The sequence below is a fragment of the Typopeltis vanoorti genome, chromosome 5 (assembly GCF_054136105.1).
Source record: "Typopeltis vanoorti isolate ZY-2024b chromosome 5, IOZ_Tvanoo_1.0, whole genome shotgun sequence".
NCBI lineage: Eukaryota > Metazoa > Arthropoda > Arachnida > Uropygi > Thelyphonidae > Typopeltis > Typopeltis vanoorti.
In genome coordinates this window covers 98,374,164-98,395,692 of record NC_143553.1, presented here as the reverse complement: position 1 = coordinate 98,395,692, position 21,529 = coordinate 98,374,164, and the positions used below count along the sequence as shown (strand labels likewise).

The 21,529-nt window shown below is 34.7% G+C and overlaps 1 protein-coding gene across 1 annotated transcript in view; it reads right to left on the bottom strand.

Annotated features, from left to right (window-relative positions):
• CysRS-m (cysteine--tRNA ligase-like protein, mitochondrial) overlaps positions 1-21,529 on the bottom strand; it is a 200,489-nt gene that overhangs the window by 128,686 nt on the left and 50,274 nt on the right. Inside the window, exons 5-6 of the mRNA XM_090393279.1 lie at positions 14,909-15,086; positions 7,093-7,306 (exon numbers count right to left, since the gene is read on the bottom strand). Coding sequence (XP_090249405.1) covers positions 7,093-7,306; positions 14,909-15,086 — 392 coding nt within the window. The remainder of the gene's footprint in view (positions 1-7,092; positions 7,307-14,908; positions 15,087-21,529) is intronic.

Below are 21,529 nucleotides of genomic sequence, written 5' to 3'. Positions count from 1 at the left end.
TCTTTAACTTCATGTGTCCACCATGGAGTTCTGACTTTTCTATCCTTACCACATGCCTCTCTGGCTGAATTAATCAAGATTTTCTTCAAGGCTTGCCACTGAATCTCTAAAGTTTGGTTCCTGTTCTCAGACTCTTTCATTTTTAATTCAAAAATCTTTGTGTATTTTAGTCTACAGTTCACATCTGAGAGCTGCTCAACTTTTATTCACTTTAAAACTTTCTTACATGTTATTCTTTTCAATATGAAATTCAATTTTATCCTGCTCAAGACTAAATAGTGATCGCTTCCAATTTCAAATCCTCTGTACCTCTGGTGTCCTGCACAAGGGAGAAAACATCACTATCAACAATAACATAGTCAATGAGACTTTTCTTATTTCTTGCCTCTTCTCTCCATGTGAATTTGTGCACATTTTTATGTTGGAACATGGTGTTAGTAATAACCAGTCCATGTCCTGAGCAGAAATCCAACAAATATTTGCCATTATTATTAGCTTTGCTCTTTTCTCCAAATTTTCCCAATATATTTTTGCATGTCTGACAATCATTTCCTACTCTATTTAGATCTCCCAGAAAGGATCAACTTTTCCTTTTTCATTGTGTCAGATGCTTTTTCTAAAGTATCAAAAAATTCCTCCACTTCTACCTTAGTAGAACCTTCTGTGGGACCATAGGCACAAATAAGTCTCATTGTCAAGTTTCCCATTTTGATATTTGCCTACATCACTCTACTTGAGACTGCCTGCCATTCAGGAAGATTGACCTCATATTTAGTGTTGAATACAATGGCTACTCCTTCTTTTCCTTGATTGTCATTGCCTGAATATAACATTTTGTATTTATTGCTCAGAAAGATCTCACCAGTTTTGGTCTTTTTTGTTTCAGTCACCCCTATTATGTCAATCTGGTACTTATCTAATTCCTCAGCTAGCTCCATTTCTTTGCCATTCAGGCTTCTTATGTTGATAGTAGTGATCTTTAACTCTGGTGATGTTGAGTTGGGGTGTTTTTTCAGATTTGTTCCAGTAGCTGACTTTTCACTGTTCACCCTGGTTCCCTGGTGAAAACAACAGGGGCCTTGTTTAACCGGGCAATGCCCAAGCCGGCATGAAAGTTTGTCATGTTGTACCATCATTTCGCAATTTGGTTTTAGCCAATAAGAATTACAATTTGGTCAGCTAAATCGCAAATTGCCAGCCCATCCTCATTCGTTCAGTATCCAGGTGGATACCCAACAGGGTGCAACACAAGAAGGTGAGGATTAGACATTAGGTCAGAAGCCCTGGTCGGTTCTCCGCAGTCCTTTAAAGGCTATGTGGAAGTCTCCTCTCAGTTATACAGCTTTGATCCATTTAGTATTATATTTCCAAGCTGAAACCTTGAGGTTCTTTTCAAAACTCATGTCCAAAATTTGGCCTTTTTTTGTGATGCTTAAGGTCTCCTCAATCTCTTACAGTTTAGCAATCAAAAAACTGGTCTTGATAAACATTAAATTAGAATTTAAATGTATTCTTATGAGTTTAAATTTAAGTTGATGGTACTAACAAAACTATAATCAAATTTTCTTACCTAAGACTATCCAATGTTTATACGAGGGTGATCTGAAAAGTTCTCGGCCCTAACAATGAAACACAAATTTATAATTTCAAAATTATATGGTATTATATGGTATGCTTTCTTCTTTTCCAGGACTGTTTCTTTAATTTCTTATGTCCACCATGGCGTTCTTATTTTTCTATCCTTGCAGACAACTTCACCACATACAAGGGTGGTCTGAAAAGTTCTCAGCCTAACAATGAAAAAATGAATTTATAATTTCAAAATTATTTTTATTTTTCAACATAATCTCCATTAAGACTAATACATTTATTCCAGCGATGCTTCAGAGCCGTTATCCCATCCCAGTAGCAGTTCTCAGTAAAATTTGCAAAATACCCCTCTACGGATGCAATGACCGTTTTGAAGAAAAAAGCTGACCAGCGAGGTCAGCTTTTTTCAGTGACAGAACGAAAAAAGCTGATCAGCTTCCCAAAACTGAAAGAGTTTCAGTTTTGAGAAGAGATAGAAGTCAGAGGGAGCCAAATCTGGGGAATAGGTTCCAACAATTCATAGTGCAGATACCTTAATTTTCCCATTGCCAAAACATCTTTGTGGGCAGGTGCACTGTCCTGATGAAAGATGATTTTTTCTTCTGCAAATCGGGTCTTTTCTCACAAAATTGTTTCATCTAGTCTGGTTAAAAGATCGGAATAATATTTCCCAGTTATTGTTTTATCCTTTTCAAGATAATTTATTAATTATCTTGAATGTCTTTAGCATCCTGAAACACCGATGCCATGACCTTTCCTACTGATGGAACTGACTTTGTCTTCTTTGGTGCTGAACAACCGGCTTCTGTCCACTGTTTTTTGACTGCTGTTTGGATTCTGGTATGTAATGGTGAATCCAGGTCTCATCCATAGTAATAAATCGATGCAAAAAATCAGTTTTATTCTTGTTAAAATGCTACAAGCACTGTTCAGAAATTTTCATGCGAGTGTGTTTCTGATCTGCTGTGAGCAAGCAAGGCACCCCTCTTGTGCAAAGCTTTTTCATATGCAATTCTTCATGCAAAATATATCCTACCATTCTTTTGAAATGCCTATAGTCTCAACAATTTCATGCACTTTGACTCGCTGGTCATCCAATACCATATCGTGCACTTGATCAATGATTTCTGTTGTTGTTACTCTTTTTGGATGTCCTTCACGTGGATCATCTTCAAGGCTGGTACGGCCACATTTAAACTCAGTAGCCCATTTCTTAATCATCGAAAATGAAGGAGAAGAATGCCCATAAACTTTCATGAATTTCAAAGGAATTTTTTTTGGCGTTAAACCTTCTTTTACAAAGAATTTTTATAACTGCACGATACACAATTTTATCCATTTCAATGGATACAGACAACTCTTTTGCTTCAGACAGCTGTATAAAACAATGACTTGCAATTTCACATGGATGCTTATGACAGATGTACCAACTTAGAAAAAAAAAATCTTGCCAATAGTGTTGCCATCTATGGTTGAGGCCAAGAACTTTTCAGACCACCCTCGTATATGTAAGCAATCAGAAAAAATTCATAATCTTATCTCATCTCATATATGCCAGCCTGGTTGGCTGAGTGGTCAGTGTATCCACTCTCCAGCCAAAAGGCTGAGGGTTTGAATCCTGCTATGGGCATGGATGTTTGTGATTGTCTGTGAAAATACTAGTGGCGGTGATGGGTGGCATATAGTGTTGGTGTAGATGATGATGGTAGTTGCAGTTCATTGTTGTCGGTAGATTGAGTGGTGGAGACAGAGTTAACAAGTAGGTGCCCCTCCCTCAATGAGTCTTTGGACTCCCTGGAGGCATCATATAATAATAATTCCTCAGACAACATAGTACCATATACATGACCACATGAGCGTAAAGTTGATAAGCCAATGTTTCTCACAACACAAATTTGGGATGAACTTTGATAAACAAAACACAAAAATTTATTAACAGACATCTTCATTACTTTATATTCTCCCAAATAATTTCACAAATTTTTATTTAAATTTTTAATTATCCTGCATTACATTAATTATATATTCAAGATGTTATATATCTAACAAATCAATGAAAATTATGTAAGAGAAAATTATTTGATAAAAATAATTAAAATGATAAAGGTGTTTTAAGTTGGTGTTACAGGCAGAATTCAAGAATCAGTGAAGAATAATATAATATTCGAGAGTCAGTATCAAGGCTTTGCAAAAGGTTGGTTCTGCCTTAGTAATTTACTAACATTTTATAATAGTTCCAGCTGAACTGGATAAAGGAAATGGCTACACCACGATACTACTGAGAACTGGTGATCACCCCTGGAAGTTGTGTAAGACTATCATGGATGTGTGAACTAGATTTTTTGCTTGGAGAGTGATAATAAGTGAAATGGATTACTAGAGGTAGCTGTGAGTGCTCTGACAGTGAATGAGTTTAAGGAAAGGTATGATAAGTATTGTGTGGACGATGATTACTGTGGACCCTCTGTAATGAGTCTGCTTCTTCATTGAGAATTTCAGATTAAATCATCATAACACTATTCAAAAATATAGGCCTTTTAATCTGTTTTTCTTTTCATAAAGCTAACAGCATTTTTGAGGTCTGCCCAGAATTCGTTTTCTCATCATCATCAAATTCCTGACATGTATCCTCAGGGGGGGGGGGTGGATATTATGATAGTACTACATGAAAAAGTTACATCATTACTAACTTCTGATCGATATATATATATATATGGTATGGTTAAAGTGATAAATCCGGTTATTATTAATAATTACCGGTTAAAGTGAATAATTAGAATTAATCACTTTAACTGGTTAAAGTGAATAATTTCTAGAGGAGTCTGGTAAATGTAATAAAAACATGTTTATAGGTTTTGTATATAATTTCATTCTCAATAGAAATTATAATAGCTTAAGTTAGGTTAGGTTAGTTTATAATGAAACAAGTAAGGAAAGTACTTCTTTTGCACTCAATGAAATCAGAAATCATTATAAACTAACCTAACTTAACATCCATGAGCACATGAATGGGGATGTCAGCGCTGTTGATGCCATGGACAGATGAATGGGGATATTAGCTCTCTCCAATCCCCGTCCCCATTCATCTGTCTACGAAGTGATTAACAGTTGCATTCGAAATTGTGCATTCGTGCACTGAAAATGTCTGTCTGTAATCGCTTCTTATATATATATATATATAAATGACAACATGTGACTTAAGGTACAAAATCAGAGAGGAACTGATCAGTGTTTTTCTCCATTGATGAGGAAAGAGGTACAGCAACGACATTTATCTATAATCCCCATTCATCTGCCTACAACAACTTTTATTTGTTATCCTCATTTATCTGGCCATAATCATTAAGCTCGGCCCACAACAACGTTTATCTTTCATCTCCATCAATCTGGCCACGACAAACTACGACTACACTCTGGTTCGACATGCGACACCCAGGTTAGTTTAGGTTAGGTTAGCTTATAATTATTTCTGATTTCATTGAGTGCAAAAGAAGTACTTTCCTTACTTTTTTCATTATAAACTGATCTAACCTACCCTAAGCTTAAATTTCCCTTTCACATAGTAATTTGGTGTTACTAAAATACTGTTTTGAATTTTTTTGCACTAAATTAGGATTAAGAGTTTTGTTTACAAAGCTTATTACTTGTAAAAATTTCAATGTTTTTATTTTGGATTTTTTTTTTTTTTTTTTTTTTGTTGTTGTTTCATATGATATTTACATCCAAGTAACTAAAAATACTGACTGATCTGTTCTATTATTTTATCTATTTTACTGCTAACCAAAGTTTATAATAAATTCTATTATAGTGTTTAAATTATATATTGCTCTTTTTAAATTACTTTTTATATCTAATAATATCAGCCAATCACCTAAAAACAATACATCTACGCCCTAATTATTTGAAGTATTTCAGAGTATTAATATATGTGCATATAAATATTTATACATATTGAATAGTTCTGGTGAAAGAAATCACCCTTGCTGTACAGCTTAATTTACAAATAGTTTTTCGTTTATTTTCTTTATATATGCTCAATACTGTTTGTAAGAAAGTATTAGGCATAATTCTTTTACATATTTATTGAACAATATATGTCCCTTTTGCAATATCAAAAAGAGCACTATGCTATGCTTGTCAACAGTAACAATGCAGTTTGATCAAAGAAAAAAAAAAAAACTGGATTTAGATATGTCTAGGATATGAAGAACTGTCATAAAGAATTTTCAACTAAAAGAAGAAAAAGCTAGCTAGTTTCATACAGAGGTGGTTGTGGGGGGGGGGGGTTTGTCATACTAGTTTAGAAAATTCAGCCTGAGAATACTGTGTAGACAGGCTTAACCAGCCTATCAAAAAATTAATCAGGTTTCTATGAAGCCAAATTAATGGACCATCGAGGATATCTGAGCCTAATACATGAGATAAAAGACTCTGAGAACTTAATCAAATTTTCATAATCTATAAAAGATATGTTTCTACATCTATTATAGAGTATCCTTTTCTAAAAAGATTCTGATATTCTCATATTTTTTTTGTTCAAAATTGTTTGCTATTTTAGTATATACTTCGTAATACTAATTCCTCTACAACTAGTTGGTTTCCTTTTAAACTTTTTTTTTTTTTTTGAATATCGAGATCACTATGCTTGCCTTCCATTCTTTTTTGGTATATATTCATGTTTATATGATCAAGAAAATTTTAATACAGAAGTTTTTCTCTCTCTCTGTCTCTCATTTTGAGACAGAGAATTTGAATTTGACAGGCCACAACTTGAATTTGACATTTTGTCAAATTCAAATATCAAGTATCAAAAATATCAAAGCCAAGTAACTTGGCTTTGATATAACTAATTTTGCTAGGACAGGGCATATCTCTATAGTCTACTACGTCTACCAACTGCACATATTGCGCTAGCTGGTTTGTTTGCAAGGATGGAGAAAAATCTGGGTTGCTGGGAGATCATCAACTTAAAACCTTTGACTGAAAAGCCCTTTTATATGATCATATAAATTCATAATATATAGCTAAGGTGCAACTCTATTCTAAGAGAAATTCTTTATAGCACATTGTCCACTTTTAATAAACTATTCTGCAATCCCTAGAAGCTTCTATAGTGAAAGTAAACTGTACCTGTCATCTAAACCACATGAATTACATCCCATTCGCCCTTTTGTGTTAAGCTCAATGGCCTGTCACAGCAAAGTAACTTAGCTTCTTATAAATCTGTCTGATGCCTAATCCCATTATCATTTATAAATCCAATCATGTAGTCTGAGCTCACCTTATTTTTTTCATCAGAATAGATGTCAGAAATAAAATGGGAAATATAATCTTTTTTAAAGCACTGAATAAAATTCATATGGATCTTATAAGAACATTTGAATCACATTTTGTGAGGGATAAATAGCTACACTTCTAAGATTTTTTCCTTTAACATATCCATTCACTGTAAATGAATCATTTAATATTTAGTTCTGCTACTGATAAAATTAATTTTCTTACCTTGCCATGGCTGAACACTCAATATGCCATCCAGGACGACCATGACTCCATGGTGAATCCCACCATGGTTCACCAGGTTTTTTAGCTTTCCATAAAGCAAAATCTCTATGATCTTGCTTTTCAGGTTTTTGAGGTCCATAGGTTTTTGTATTTAAATGGATAGCTGAGAGCTTCCCATGTCTTCCATACTTGTTTGCATCAAAGTACACATTTCCTATAAGTTATCAATTAAGTAATATTAAAACATTTATCAGCTTAATCAAGTGTTTTTTGTTAAACACACACACTGGTGTGCAAAAAACAGACGAACCATATTTTTACCTGAATATGAAAAAAATTTCATGACTACAACCAAATGTGGACATAAATTTATTGCCAGCATACTAATAACTTATATTACAAAAAAAAAATTGTTATAAATTTTGTACAAATTAAATTGCAATATGTATTTGGCAAAAGTTACAAATTTCCTAAGGACATGGTTAAGGAATTAATGTACAGTGCTACAGAAAACTATGCAGAGAGACATTTCAGTATGGAATATGTCAACCCTGAACTGTGATGCAGTTCTCACAATGTCATTCCATGCTTAGCACCAAGTGATTCAGGAGTTCTTGAGGCAAACTGGATCACTCCTCCTTCAGAGCAACGATAAGGCCTTCTGTTTTCTGGAGGGGAATTTCGAGCACAAATGCATCTCCCTATTGCATCCCAATGCTGGGCTACTCGATTTGATTAATATCCTTGGTCTCCAGAATTATCTCCACTGCTCGCATATCACTGTCATCCATAAATATGAATTCTTCATCTACAGCAACATGGAACAATCGAGCATGGCGTTGAAGAACTTCATTGCAATATCATTCACCAGTCATAGTCCCTTTTTCCAGCACTTGTAGCTCGGTGCATCTATTAAGCATAAAGCCTCCAAAATAAGACCCAATGTATATTAAGATTTTGAAATATTTAGGTACAGATACTAAAGAAAATGTAAAATTAAACACCGAAATGAAATTAGAAGAATTTCTATACAGAATTGTGGATAGATAAATATTTTAAAAAAAGATAACTGGCAAACATTTAATGAAAATGAAAAGGAAATAACTAAAGAAGAATTACAAATCAGCCTCAAAGAAACAAGAAATGGAAAATCACCTGGAGAAGATAAGTTAGATTCAGAATTATATATAAATATGTAGGAATAAGGTTTAAAGAAAGACTCGTATTATTTTTAAATAAAATCTATTCAGCAAGTAACCCACCAATAGAATGGAAAAAAGCAATTGTGATCCCTATCTTTAAAAAAAGGTAGTAGAGATGTTAACAATTCTAGAGGTTTAAGTATAAGTGTTGCTACAGACCAAGGAGCACAGAGGGTGGAGACCAGGAGATGTTGAGACAGTTGAGTGTGGCAAGTGCAAGAAGAATGAAATTCACCAGTGCTACAGTGCTACAGAAAACTATGCAGAGAGACATTTCAGTATGGAATATGTCAACACTGAACTTGTTATGGGAGATTTTAACTACAGCAGTATAAATTGGGGAGAGGAAGATGCATGTAGCAATAAGGGAATGGAATTTCTAGAATTCTTGAGGGACAAATGTCTTAGGCAACATGTAACAGAGGGAACAAGACGTTCAAGAGATTTGGATTTGGTTATAGCATCAGAAGAGTTGATAATAACTGAGATGACATCTCTCCAGTTGGAGAGAGTGACCATATAGTTTTGACTTGGAAAATAAATAGACATGCAAGAGTATCAAAGAGATGGGAACGTATGTGGAATTATAAAGCAGGTGATTATAATAGTCTTAGACGTCAACTTGGAAGTTTCATGGAGGGAGGAATTGGAAGGCCAGGATATCATTAGTGCTTGGGAAATTGTGAAGGAATATTTGTTAGCAGCAATGGTAAGTTGTATTCCATGAGTGAAGAAGAGGACACATGGAGTAAAGTAGACGACAAACAATATTAAACAGGAACTGCATGCGAAAAAGAGGCTATGGAAGAGATATAAGGAGAAGACAGGTGAAGAGAAGATGCATAAAGAATATAAGACGCAGGCCAGGAGAGTGACTAATATGGTAAGGAAGGTGAAACTGGAATATGAGAAAAGAGTGGCTCTTAATCCAAGGAAAATCCTAGGGTATTTTTTAGCTATGTGGCCAGTAGGATGTGGAAGAATAACATTATGGGATAAAAATGGGAATAGAGTGACTGATGCAGAGGACGTAGTGGAATTGTTCAATGAACACTTTATTGGAGTATTTCATCCTGGAGGAGTTGATTTGAATACTAGAGGGATAGAGCAGTTCGACGTTTAGAGGTGCAGGAGGAGAGTGTGTTCCAAATACTGAGTACTCTGGATGCCAGTAAAACTGTGGGACTGGATGGTATTTCACCATGAGTTTTGAGAGAATCTGCTAGGGAACTGACAGTGTCTTTGACCTGGCTTTTCAATGAAAGTCTGGCTGCAGGAAAGGTGCCCATGGAATGGAAGGAAGGTAAGATAGTGCCATTGCATAAGGGCAGTAGCAGACTGGAAGTGTAATTATAGGCCAGTTTGTGTGTCATCAGTAGTTAGTAAGATCTTGGAGAAAGTAGTGAGGGACTGTATACAGCATTGGGCAGATGAGGGTAATGTTATCTGTGAGAGTCAACATGGATTTGTGAAGGGGCACTCTAGCAATATGCTTGCCTTTATTATAAAAGGCTAGCATATTGCTAAAACAATATGATAGCCTTTTATAATAAAGTTACAAGAGCATTAGATGAGAAAAAGGCATATACTGCCCTTTTTCTAGACTTAGCAAAGGCATTTGACAGGGTGCCACATGATAAGCTAATATTCAAGTTGCAGTACATGGGTCTGGATGTCAGATTGGTCAACTGGATTCAGGATTCGCTGTCGATAGGTATCAGCGAGTCGTGTATGGTGGAGCAATATCTTAGAGGTAGAAGGTTACAAGTGGGGTTCCCACAGTGCTCAGTACTGGGACCTATATTGTTTAACCTTTATATCAATGACATTGTCCATGGATTGCAAGAGGATATTCAGTTGTTTGCAGATGATGCGAAGCTGGGAAGAGTTATTAGTAATAGTGCAGATGTGGTAGCCCTGTAAGAGGATTTGAATAAGCTAGATAGATGAGCAAATGAATGGGGGTTTCAGTTTAATGCAGAAAAATGTAAGGTCTTGAGGTTTGGGAAACATCGATGGGACACTGCATACTCTATGGGAGGAGTTAAACTGGAGGAAGTACGGGAGACAAGAGATCTGGGGTTGATGATTGATAGAAACCTGAAATTTAGGGAACACATTGCAAAGGTAGTGAAGGTAACACAGAGGATTGCTGCAATAATGGGAAGGACACTGACCTGCAGAGATAAAACAGTTATCATTCCATTATATAAGACTCTGATCAGACCACACTTAGATTATTGTTCTCAGATCTGGTCCCCAGGATTTGAAGGGGATAAATTAACTGTGGAAAGGGTACAAAGGCGAATAACAAAGATGGTGTCAGGACTGTACAATGTTAGTTATGAGGATCGGCTGAGGGAGTGCGGACTGCAGAGTTTGGTGGATAGAAGAAGGAGAGGTGATATGATTGAGACTTTTAAACTTTTCAGAGATGGTTACAGGTTTGACACCGGGGAGTGCTTTCGCTTGGTTGAACAGCAGGAAGGAGTCATGACAAGGGGCCACCCCTGGAAGTTACGAAAGGAAACTGAGAAAGAGGGTGAGGAGTGGTTTCTTTGCATGGAGGGTGGATGAACCATGGAATGCATTGCCTGATAGAGTGGTGAGAGCAAGAACGGTCAATGCATTTTCAAATGCAATGCAAAGTCCATCAATGTATGATAGACTTTGTGTTTCCTAGGAGAGGACCTCCCTCGTTGAGTCTTGATAGAATTGTGTTTCTTAGAAAAGACCTCCGACGATGAATCTTTTGACTTCATGGAGGCTTAAATAATAATAATAATAATAAAATATATAGCAGAATTTTAAATAACAAACTAATAAAATATTCTGAAAACTTTATTTTAGAAGTACAGAATGGATTTAGAAAAGGACGATCATGTATAGACCTGGCTGCCTTTTGCCTAAAATTAACAATAGAGAAAAGAAAAGAATACAATTTAATAACACATATTACATTTATTGACTTTGAAAAAACATTTGACAAATTTAAAAGAAGAATTTTCTTTAACATATTAAAAACAAAGACAAATACCAAATAATATTCTAAAAGCTATCATAAGTATATATGAAAATAATCAAATACAAATATGAGAGATAAACCAAGTAGTCCAACAGGGATATCCCCTTTCAGCAACTCTTTTTAATATTTATCTAAATGAAATAATAATAAAATGGAATAAAAATTCCCATCAAGGTATTCAACTTTCTCCTAGTGTGAACTTAAATACACTCCTTTTTTGCTGATAACCAAATAATAATTACAAATTCTGAAGATAACTTACAGAAAGATATTTTAAATTTAAATGAGATAGCCAAAGATAATGGAATGATAATATCAACAGAAAAATCAAAAGTAATGGACTTTAAGGGACAAGATCCAGTAAGAACTAGAATAGTAATAGATAAGATTTTAGAACAGGTGAATTCATTTAACTACCTAGGATGTATGATTACATATGAAAAAGAAAAAGATATAAACCTAAAAATTGCAAAATATTTAAAAATAACAGGTGTAATTAATTCTATATTTAAACCTAACCTAGTTCAAAAACAAACCAGACTAAAAGTATACAATACGTTAGCTCTACCAGTCCTTTGTATGGAAGTGAAATCTGGACAATAAAACAAAAAGACAAACAAAGATCAATAACAGCTGAAATAAAGTTCATGAGAAAAACTGCAAAGTATACTCTATTCAATCACAAAAGAAATTTTAAAAAATTATCGAAAGAATTAAACCAGGAATCAGTAATAGAAAAAATTAAAAAATATAAACATAAATGATTACCAAAACAAGCCTTAAATTACAACCATGAAAAAAAAAAACCAGGACGTCCTCTTAAGAGATTCAAATGACTTCTAAGGCCAGAACAAGCCACTCTAGTCCTATTTACCTTGACAAGCAATAAAAAGTTATTTCTATTATTTTTATCATGATGATGATAAAAATAATAAAAAGAACTAATCTGAGTAATGCAATAAAAAAAAAAGGAATAATACTAAGTTAAAAGGGAGATGGTGAATCCCATTTTATTTTATAGCGGGTACGAAACTCGGATCGAAATCCATCGAATCCATAGAGTTTCATACCGAAAAAACTATCGGCGAGCCCAAGTGTAAGTGATCACTTGGGTAGTACAACACCAAGCAAAGGTGGAGCAAGCTCCATCACTAACCTTAATATTCTCTCATAATGTAAAACACAGCACCCAAGAGGTGTATATATACTGTTTTACATTATGAGAAGAGGTCACTACCCAGACCGGTTTCAACCTTCTTTGAGGTCTTATCAGTGAGTAGGTAGAACTGGAATATCAAGGTTTTAAGTGAACCGAACTTACATATACCTCTACTACAGAATTGCTGAACTGGTGTACTTTCGTACCCGGCTATAAAATATAGGATTTACCATCTCCCTTTTAACTTAACTTATGTCGCTGGTAAAATAGTCTTTTGGCTTATTATAGTAGTAAGAACAATATAGGAGTGCACCAGTTCACCAGAACAGGTACAAGGTATAATAAAAATTAAATGCCATCTTAAGAAATAGAATATGAAATATAAAACATATGTGTGTAAAAATAAACCATTACACATAATTGCACATTGAGTCTTCACTTGAATCACATGTTTATGTCTAATTTCATTAGCCACTCAGCTGCTTCGTCAACACGCTCACTAGTTCCAGTAGGCTGCCAGAGAAGACTTGTAAACTGGGTTCATACATAATGTGAGTCACTGTCTGGGCTAATGTTCTGCAATCGCAAGCCAGAGTCAGAATGATGCCCCAACAATGCAAGCATGCTACAATCCTACCTTGTCTAGTTCTGAGATAGTTGAGTGTTTGTCAAGAGTAACAAGCGAGATCAAAGACAGAATCATTGTACCCCTCATGATTCTCATGCTGGTGTTGATTTGGATATTGACCTTGGAGATGTGTGTGTGCCGTTCAACCATATGGCCAAACAATATTTGGCTGGGGCATAATAGACCAAGCTGATAGCTTTAGTCTGGAGCACATCTGCAGGGATTCCCCATGATGTGCAGCAAGCTACAGACTTATATTGTTATGGGATGCCAGTTTAATAGCAAGTGTTTAAGATGTTGATAGAATGTCAGGGTCCTATCCAATATGATCCTCATATCTTTAGGGTTTGGGTTTAGCATTTGACAAAATCTTTAGCATTTAAATCTTTAGATCTGAAATTTAGATCTAAAATCTTTAAATCTAAAATTTATTTCAAATCTTTAGCATTTGACCATTCATCTCAATTTTAAGTTTCTTGTGGGCTTGTTCAAGATAGGGATGAAAAACAGGACACCTACAGGTATTTCTATAGACATTGCTCTGCCAAACTGTCATTCATCATTCCATCACTTTCCACTGGGCCTGTTAAAATACGAGTAGCTGCCTAACAGACTTTTACAGTCTAATAGAAAAATTCACCAGATATGCTTCTCCTCTTTTATTCCATCAACCTGTGTTCTCTGGAACAATCTTCCTCACAAAGCATTCCATAATAATCTCCACCTATTCAAGAAAAATATCAATAGTTTCCTTCTTCCCCAACCCTTGCCTAAACAACTTACATGTAGCACTAAAGTGATATGAGTCATTTGTGGAAACGACATTTGTGGAAACGACACACACACACACTTATATGAACAATCCGAATACAGGTAACAAAATGTTGAGCTAACTCAATTTTTTAAGAAGTTTTTTCGTAGTTGTAAACTTACAGAAAACTTCTCCATCTTTAGGGTTTGCTTGCAATACCTGATGCTACTTAAAAAATATATATAATGTTATGCTGCTTGAAACAGACTCTACATCACTTTATGCTACCTGAAAACATACTAAACAATATGTTATACTACTTAAAAACATACCTGAAAGCAAACTACATTAATTAACACATTCGCTGCCAACTATGAGTATACTTGTAGTTCATACATGAGCTTCACAAGCCAACTACGAGTATACTCGTATGTCAATTTACCGACCTCCTATGCCAAACATGAGTTAACCCTTAGTATAATTACCTTAATTTGGCCCTTGAATTCTGAATAAAGTGGAGAGCATGTCTGGGGGATTGATAGAAGGGAAATAATTTCAACTAAATATAGTATATTATGTATGTGCCTCAGAAGCCAACTATGAATATACTTGTATGTCGATTACCAACCTCCTATGCTATATAATTCAACCATTTAAAATTTGTGCATATTTGAAATGGAAAGAACTGCCCTCTTATCCTTCCATTTGCGATGATGAATTCATTAAATTCATCATCGCTCATATTAGCATAAATTTCTAATTCTTTATCAGTAAGTTTTCTTTTACTGGTCATGGCGAAACTCAAGGTTTTTAGAGACTAGACACAATAAACACATTCGTCAGCGCATGTAATATGTGGGTGGGGGTGATACAAGATTACTCGTAGTTGGCGTATGAAACAAAATTCTGTCTGATAAGCCGGCTACGAGATTACTCGTAGTGACCTTGAAGACGCAAAAGCGCTTGGCGTGTGGGAACAAACTATGCCTGAGGAGCATGGCAGTGAACGTGTTAAAAATAAAGAATTTTTTCTTATTATTATAAAACTTACCATTATTAGTAACATAAGCAAATCCTTTGGTTATTATGGTCTCAATAAAGGCTATAATTTGAGGAATGTGATCAGTAACACGAGTAACAATATTTGGTGGAAGAACATTTAACATGTGAATATCCTTAAAGAATTCCTGTTCATAATATTGAGTCAAACTCTCTGTATCCACTTGTAACTAAAAAGGACATGGGAAAAATGTATATATTATAGTTTGTCAAAACTAGCTATTACACAGACCAAAGTAATCAATATAGTTTAATAATAATCAGTAACACATAACAATAATACATCATTAAAAAAGTGTATGAGTAATGCAAGCAGAACAGAACAATGCTTAATCAGTATTTGATTATGAGCAAAGAGCTATACAACTGACTCTTGCAATAGCAAAAAAAGGTTCTGTAAGAACCTCATAACAGATGTTGAAAGTTTTTTTCACTTGGTTATACTATCAATTAAAATATGCCATGAAATTATATTCTTGGTTTCATCCTTTATCCAAGTGTAAGCAAACAAAGTTCGTACATGAAGTAACTTTACGATTAAGCTTGTACATAGAGGCTGATGACTTCACATCGATTGCCTTAAAAGCTTTCAACATCTATCTCTAATTCAGAGTATTTTAGTAATAAGGTATGACACCTTTTAACTACTTGTATATGGAAATATGACCTGCATTACTTCAACTTTGGTATCGCTTCTGGGTCTGGTTCCCACTAATGAGACCTCAATAAAGGTCAAAACCAGTCTGGGTAGTAGCCCTTCCCATAATGCATAGCATTATACGTGTCTGCATGGATATGTGCATTATATTATAGGATACTAAGGCCACTTCTTCACATGCATATTTTATTTGCTTACACTTGGATAAAGGATGAAATCAAGAATATAATTTCTTGGCATCTTTAATTTATAGAACCTCAGAATAGTTTGCTATAGTGAATTTTCTTGAATAATATTATATCTGTGGGGCTTAGTTGAGACTTTTTATTTTTTTTGCTATACAGTGTTTGCTTTAGTGAGAGTTAACTGTACATTTCATTCTATAATAAAATGAAAGAAATGAAAAACATTATAAAAATATACGTGAAAAATTTCCTCCAATTCTGTAATTATATTTGTTAAATGATTAAAATAAAAAATATACCATTTTCTCTTGTTCTAAACATGCATGGTCCAAAAGTCTCTTCTAGTGATGTAATTACCACTTAGCCAATTTTATGGACAGGCTTTAGCACTGGATATTATTCATCTCTACTTTGAAGCGATATCACACCACATTAAAACAATAAATAATATAAGAGATATTTATTAATTGACTTATGTTTCAGTGAGTTCAAACCAGCACCCTCAGAGCACAAGTACTTGTTACAATGCACAGCAATAACGAAAACAGCTCAAACTGTAATGGACAAAAGCCCTCAAGTCCTAATTGGAAATCTTCTAATGCTGTATAAATAGAATTTTTTTAAATAACTGCTGTGTTAGAATTTATCTTAAAATAACTGTCTTAAAATGGTACTGCAATGGGTTCCTCCCTCTCTTCCACTTTGGCTAATTTTTATATGGAGCACAGTCACTTTCAAACCATTAGTTTGTCTATCCTACATGGATGATTTGTCCCCCATGGAGGGCAAGATACTTTATATTATTTTTTTTTACTCCATCTAAAAAACAGCCAACATCATTAAATATTCTTTGCATTACAAAAGGAATTAAACAATTGTCTACTCTTTCCTGACACACAGTCACACTTCTTTCATTTGATTTCATTTTCTTCACTCATAATCCATCTATTTATAGAAAGCACACACATGCACGCACACACAGAGGAAGATACTTCATAAACAATCAGAACATCATCTAGTCCAACAGTAAGGGATCATCAAAACAAATTCATAGATGTAGGGCTATTTGTTCCTTTTTTGGCCAATGGCTAGTCTCTCTTCTTTGGTGCATCAATCCGAAAATTGGTAAATATAGCATCACATCACAACATCCTGTCTTGCGACTTCCTTTTTATCTCTTCATAACTCTTAGCACCAGTTAGCATCATTATGTTATTTATATATGAAATTCTTGGTCTGCCTCGTGGCCTCTTTCCTTCTACAGTCCTCCATTATTTCTGTAATCAGTCCTCATGCCTCAAATGGTGTCCAATTAGGCTTTTTCTTCTCTTATTGATGTGTTTCATTAATGACCGCTCTTCATGAACTATATTCAGAACTTCTTCATTATTTTTCTTTTCTGTCCAACTAATTTTCATCATCTTTCTCCAGCACCAAATTTCAAATGCCTCCAACTTTTTCATGTCTTGTTTTGTTAGAGTCCAGGTCTCACAACCATATAATGCAATGCTCCATATGTATGTTTTCACTAGCCTCTCTTCTTTTTTTTTTTGAGTTGGATGCTAAGTCCTTTACTAGTAAAAATGTTTCTTCTGTTATAGAATGCTTTTTTGGCGAGGATTATTCGTGCTTTAATATCTGATTGGTTTCTTCCATCTTCTGTGATAAGACTTCCAAGATATTTAAAAGAGGATACCTGTTGTAGTAGGTTATTATTTATTTCCAGGTTTATTTTCACTTGATTTGCTTTACTTGTAATTAATAATTTTGTTTTCTTATAATTAATTTTTAGGCTGTACTGTGGAAGATTTCTTCCATCTTTGTTAGGGTGGCTTTTAATTTGTTTTCGTTATCAGTTAAAACTGCTATATCATCCGCAAACCGTAGCCAGTTAATATCAATTCCATTTATCTTAGTTCCAGTTTCTATTAGTTCTTTCAGTTTATTTATTGCATCTTCAATGTACAGATTAAACAATATGGGTGAAAGAGAGCACCCCGTCTTACACCTCTACGTATTTTTGCTATTGCGGTTTTTGTTGTATTAATAAAAAAAAGTACTAATAAAAAAAAAAGTACTAATAAAATTAATGAAATATAACCTTCACACCACATTCAAACTAGGAACTTTGATCCATTCCCCAAAGGACAAACTCCATCTTCTATCAGTGGAAGTACACATCCTGAAGTGCCATGTTATTAACTTGGCCTACTATGGATGGACAGGAAAGCTGTGTATCTGTCTTGGAGAATACTAGAAATACATTTGCTACCATCAGTATGGCAAGTCAGGACTGAAAAACTATGCTTTGGATATCTCTTTGCACAGGATTTAGATAGAAGAAAACTAGTGTACCATGATGGTGTATATAATATCTTCTATATAGAAGTTACAAGACATCTTAAGATCAACTTCAACACAACTGTAAAAAAAATAAAATAAAAATAAAAACTTCTATAATTTAAACAATACTAGAGGACACCATAGAACTTTAGTTCTTTTGTCATTACAATTTAAACCGTTTCTTATACTCATTTTTGTTTGTGCTGTATATAAGAAGTCACTGTGCTCTGCAGATGACAATTCAAAATCCAACAAAATACAAGCCAGTTAACAGGTATCTTTTTTTTATTATTTATTTATTATTTTATTTTTTTATTATGTGTGGGATATGTGAATTTCATTATCACAATACTAGTGCTAACCACCATCATCAAATTCCTGATATGTACCCTCAGTGGGTGTACAGGATATTATGATGATGCTACATGAAAAAGTAACACCATAACTAACTTCTGATCAGCAATTTTCCTCCAGATTAATCTCGACTTTCTAAGGTGCTTTTTACTGTATCAATCTACCTAGATATTGGTCTTCTTCTGGGTCTTTTTCCTACATTCCTGGTAAAAAATACGTTTTGATAGCATTTCCTCTTCCATTCGGCCTGGTTGGCTGAGTGGTTAATATCCACTCTCTGGCCAAAAGGCTGCGGATTGTGGGCATGGATGTTTGTGATTGTCAGTGAAAAACTAGTGGTGGTAGTGGGCAGTAGATGGTTTTGGTGTAGATGATGTGGTTCGCTGTAGTTGATGGATTGAGTGGTGGAGACAGAGAGCTGTAGAGTAGGTGTCTTCCCTTAATGAGTCTTTGGCCTCCTTGGAGGCGTCATGTAATAATAAGATGCTCAAATTCTATTAAAGCAAATATACCACCTGAGATTAGCTCTGCTAACATATTCCTGAATGCTAACAATGATATTGGTCTTCCTCTGGCTCTTTTTTCTATCATCCTGGCAAACAACACTTGTTTTGCTAACCTTTCCTCTACCATTCTGTTTAAGCAAATATACTACCTGAGATTAGCTCTGCTAACGAATGTCCTGCAATGTCAAGTCCTTTCCTAATATCCTAGTTTTAAATATGATACTGCCATTGGTGTCATCTGTTCACTCCCTTAATTTTTCTCAGAACTCTCATATCTGTGGTCTCTAATCTCTGATCAAGTGTTTTACTTCTAACCCAACTCTCAAATCCATAAGTTAAAATTGGTTTGAACACTGTCTTGTATATTGCTAGTTTAGTGCAATTTTTCTCTCTTATTCCATATAAATATATTGAACTGATCCCCAACTGTTGTCCATTTCCATATTTAATATCTCATCTTCACTAATATTAACATATCTAATTTTTTATCAAATTTCATACCATTTTCCTTCATAATATTCTCCAGACAGATGATGAATAACAGTAGAGATAATGTGCATCCTCATCTCACACCTGATTTAATATCCAAGTATTTTCCTGTACTTTCAATTCTAAATACTGATTTATAACTTAATACAGCACTGTAACAATAAGACTAAGCAAGCTACCATAACTTTAGGTGGGAAATGAATTTCATCACCCAGTGTGAAATCACCATCCTACTTATTGAAGGCCTGAAATAGCTTGAAAGAGCTCCAAGTTTGGTCCCTAGAGCAAGGTGTCTGGACTATGTAAAAAATAAATTAAAAATACAAAAAAAATATAAAATTGATAAAAAAAAACGTCCTTAGTCCACCCACAGTACAAAACATACTATAAGTATGTTTTGTACTTTGCAAATATACAGTACTGTATGCAAACAATGTTTCGTTGGCGAGAGAAATATTAAAATATATATATATATATAAAAAAATATCATTTTCAACAGCTTTTCTCTTGGCATCTTGTCATATGCCTTTTCCAGATCTACCAAACTTAAATACAGGTTCTTGTAATATTCCCATGATCTCTCAATTATTTGTCTTAAAGTGAAAATCTGATTCTGACAACCCATTATTTGACCTGAATCCAGCTTGTTCTTCACCAAACATCTAGTGTTGCCAAATGAAAATTACTAAAAACAGCTAAATATTAAAAAAAAAAGAGCTAAAAAAAGGAGTTAAAAATAAAAATTTGAAGCTAAAATTTTAAAAGTAGTAGCTGATACTTTTAAGTTATTTACTTTATTCAAGTTGAAGTGATACTTGCATATAAGTGGCTAAATACATCTTCCATGTGGTTCTGCACTTAATTCATCCATATTCTCACTTAGATTTTCAGCTTTATTATATGTGGCCATCATTCCAATATTACTAAGTTTAGATGCTGGTAAATGATAGTCTGTACAGCACTTGTTGTTAAGGCTGAGGCCATACTTGACTGACAAAATAACTGTCAGCATTGGCAATTCCATCTTGTTTCTTAATTTAGTTTTAACTACATTCATGGAACTAAAAATTCGTTCAATTTCCGCATTAGAATTTGGCAGTATTAATAAATTTATTGCACACTGAGCAATTTCTTTAAATGGATTCATTCCAGATGCATCTTTATATTCATTGTACAGTCCTGAGACCATCTTTGTTATCCGCCTTTGTACCCTTTCCACAGTTAATTTATCCCCTTCAAATCCTGGGGACCAAATGGGTTTGGATGTCAGATTGGTCAACTGGATTCAGGATTGGCTGTCCGATAGGTATCAGAGAGTTGTGTATGGTAGAGCAGTTTCAAGGAAGCAGAGGGTTACAAGTAGAGTCCCACAGGGCTCAGTACTGGGACCTATACTGTTTAACCTTTATATCAATGACATTGTCAGTGGATTGCAAGGGGATATTCAGTTGTTTGTGGATGATGCAAAGCTGGGAAGGATTATTAGTAATAGTGCAGATGTGGTAGCCCTGCAAGAGGATTTAAATAAGCTAGATAGATGGGCAAATGAATGGGGGGGTATCAGTTTAACGCAGCAAAACGTAAGGTCTTGAGGTTTGGGAAACATCGATGGGATGCTGCATAGTCTATGGGAGGAGTTATACTGGAGGAAGTAGGGGAGACAAGAGATCTGGGGTTGATGATTGATAGAAACCTGAAATTTAGGGGACATATTGCAAAGGTGAAGGTAACACAGAGGATTGCTGCAATAATGAGAAGGACACTGACCTGCAGAGATAAAACAGTTATCATTCCGTTGTAGAAGACCCTGATCAGACCACACTTGGACTATTGTTCTCAGATTTAGTCCCCAGGATTTGAAGGGGATAAATTAACTGTGGAAAGGGTACAAAGGGGGTTAACAAAGATGGTTTCAGGACTGTACAATGATAGTTATGGGGATCAGCTGAGGGAATGTGGACTGCAGAGTTTGGTGTATAGAAGAAGGAGAGGTGATATGATTGAGACTTTTAAACTGTTGAGAGGGAGGTGGTTACAGGATTGACACTGGGGAGTTCTTTTGCTTGGTTGAACAGCGG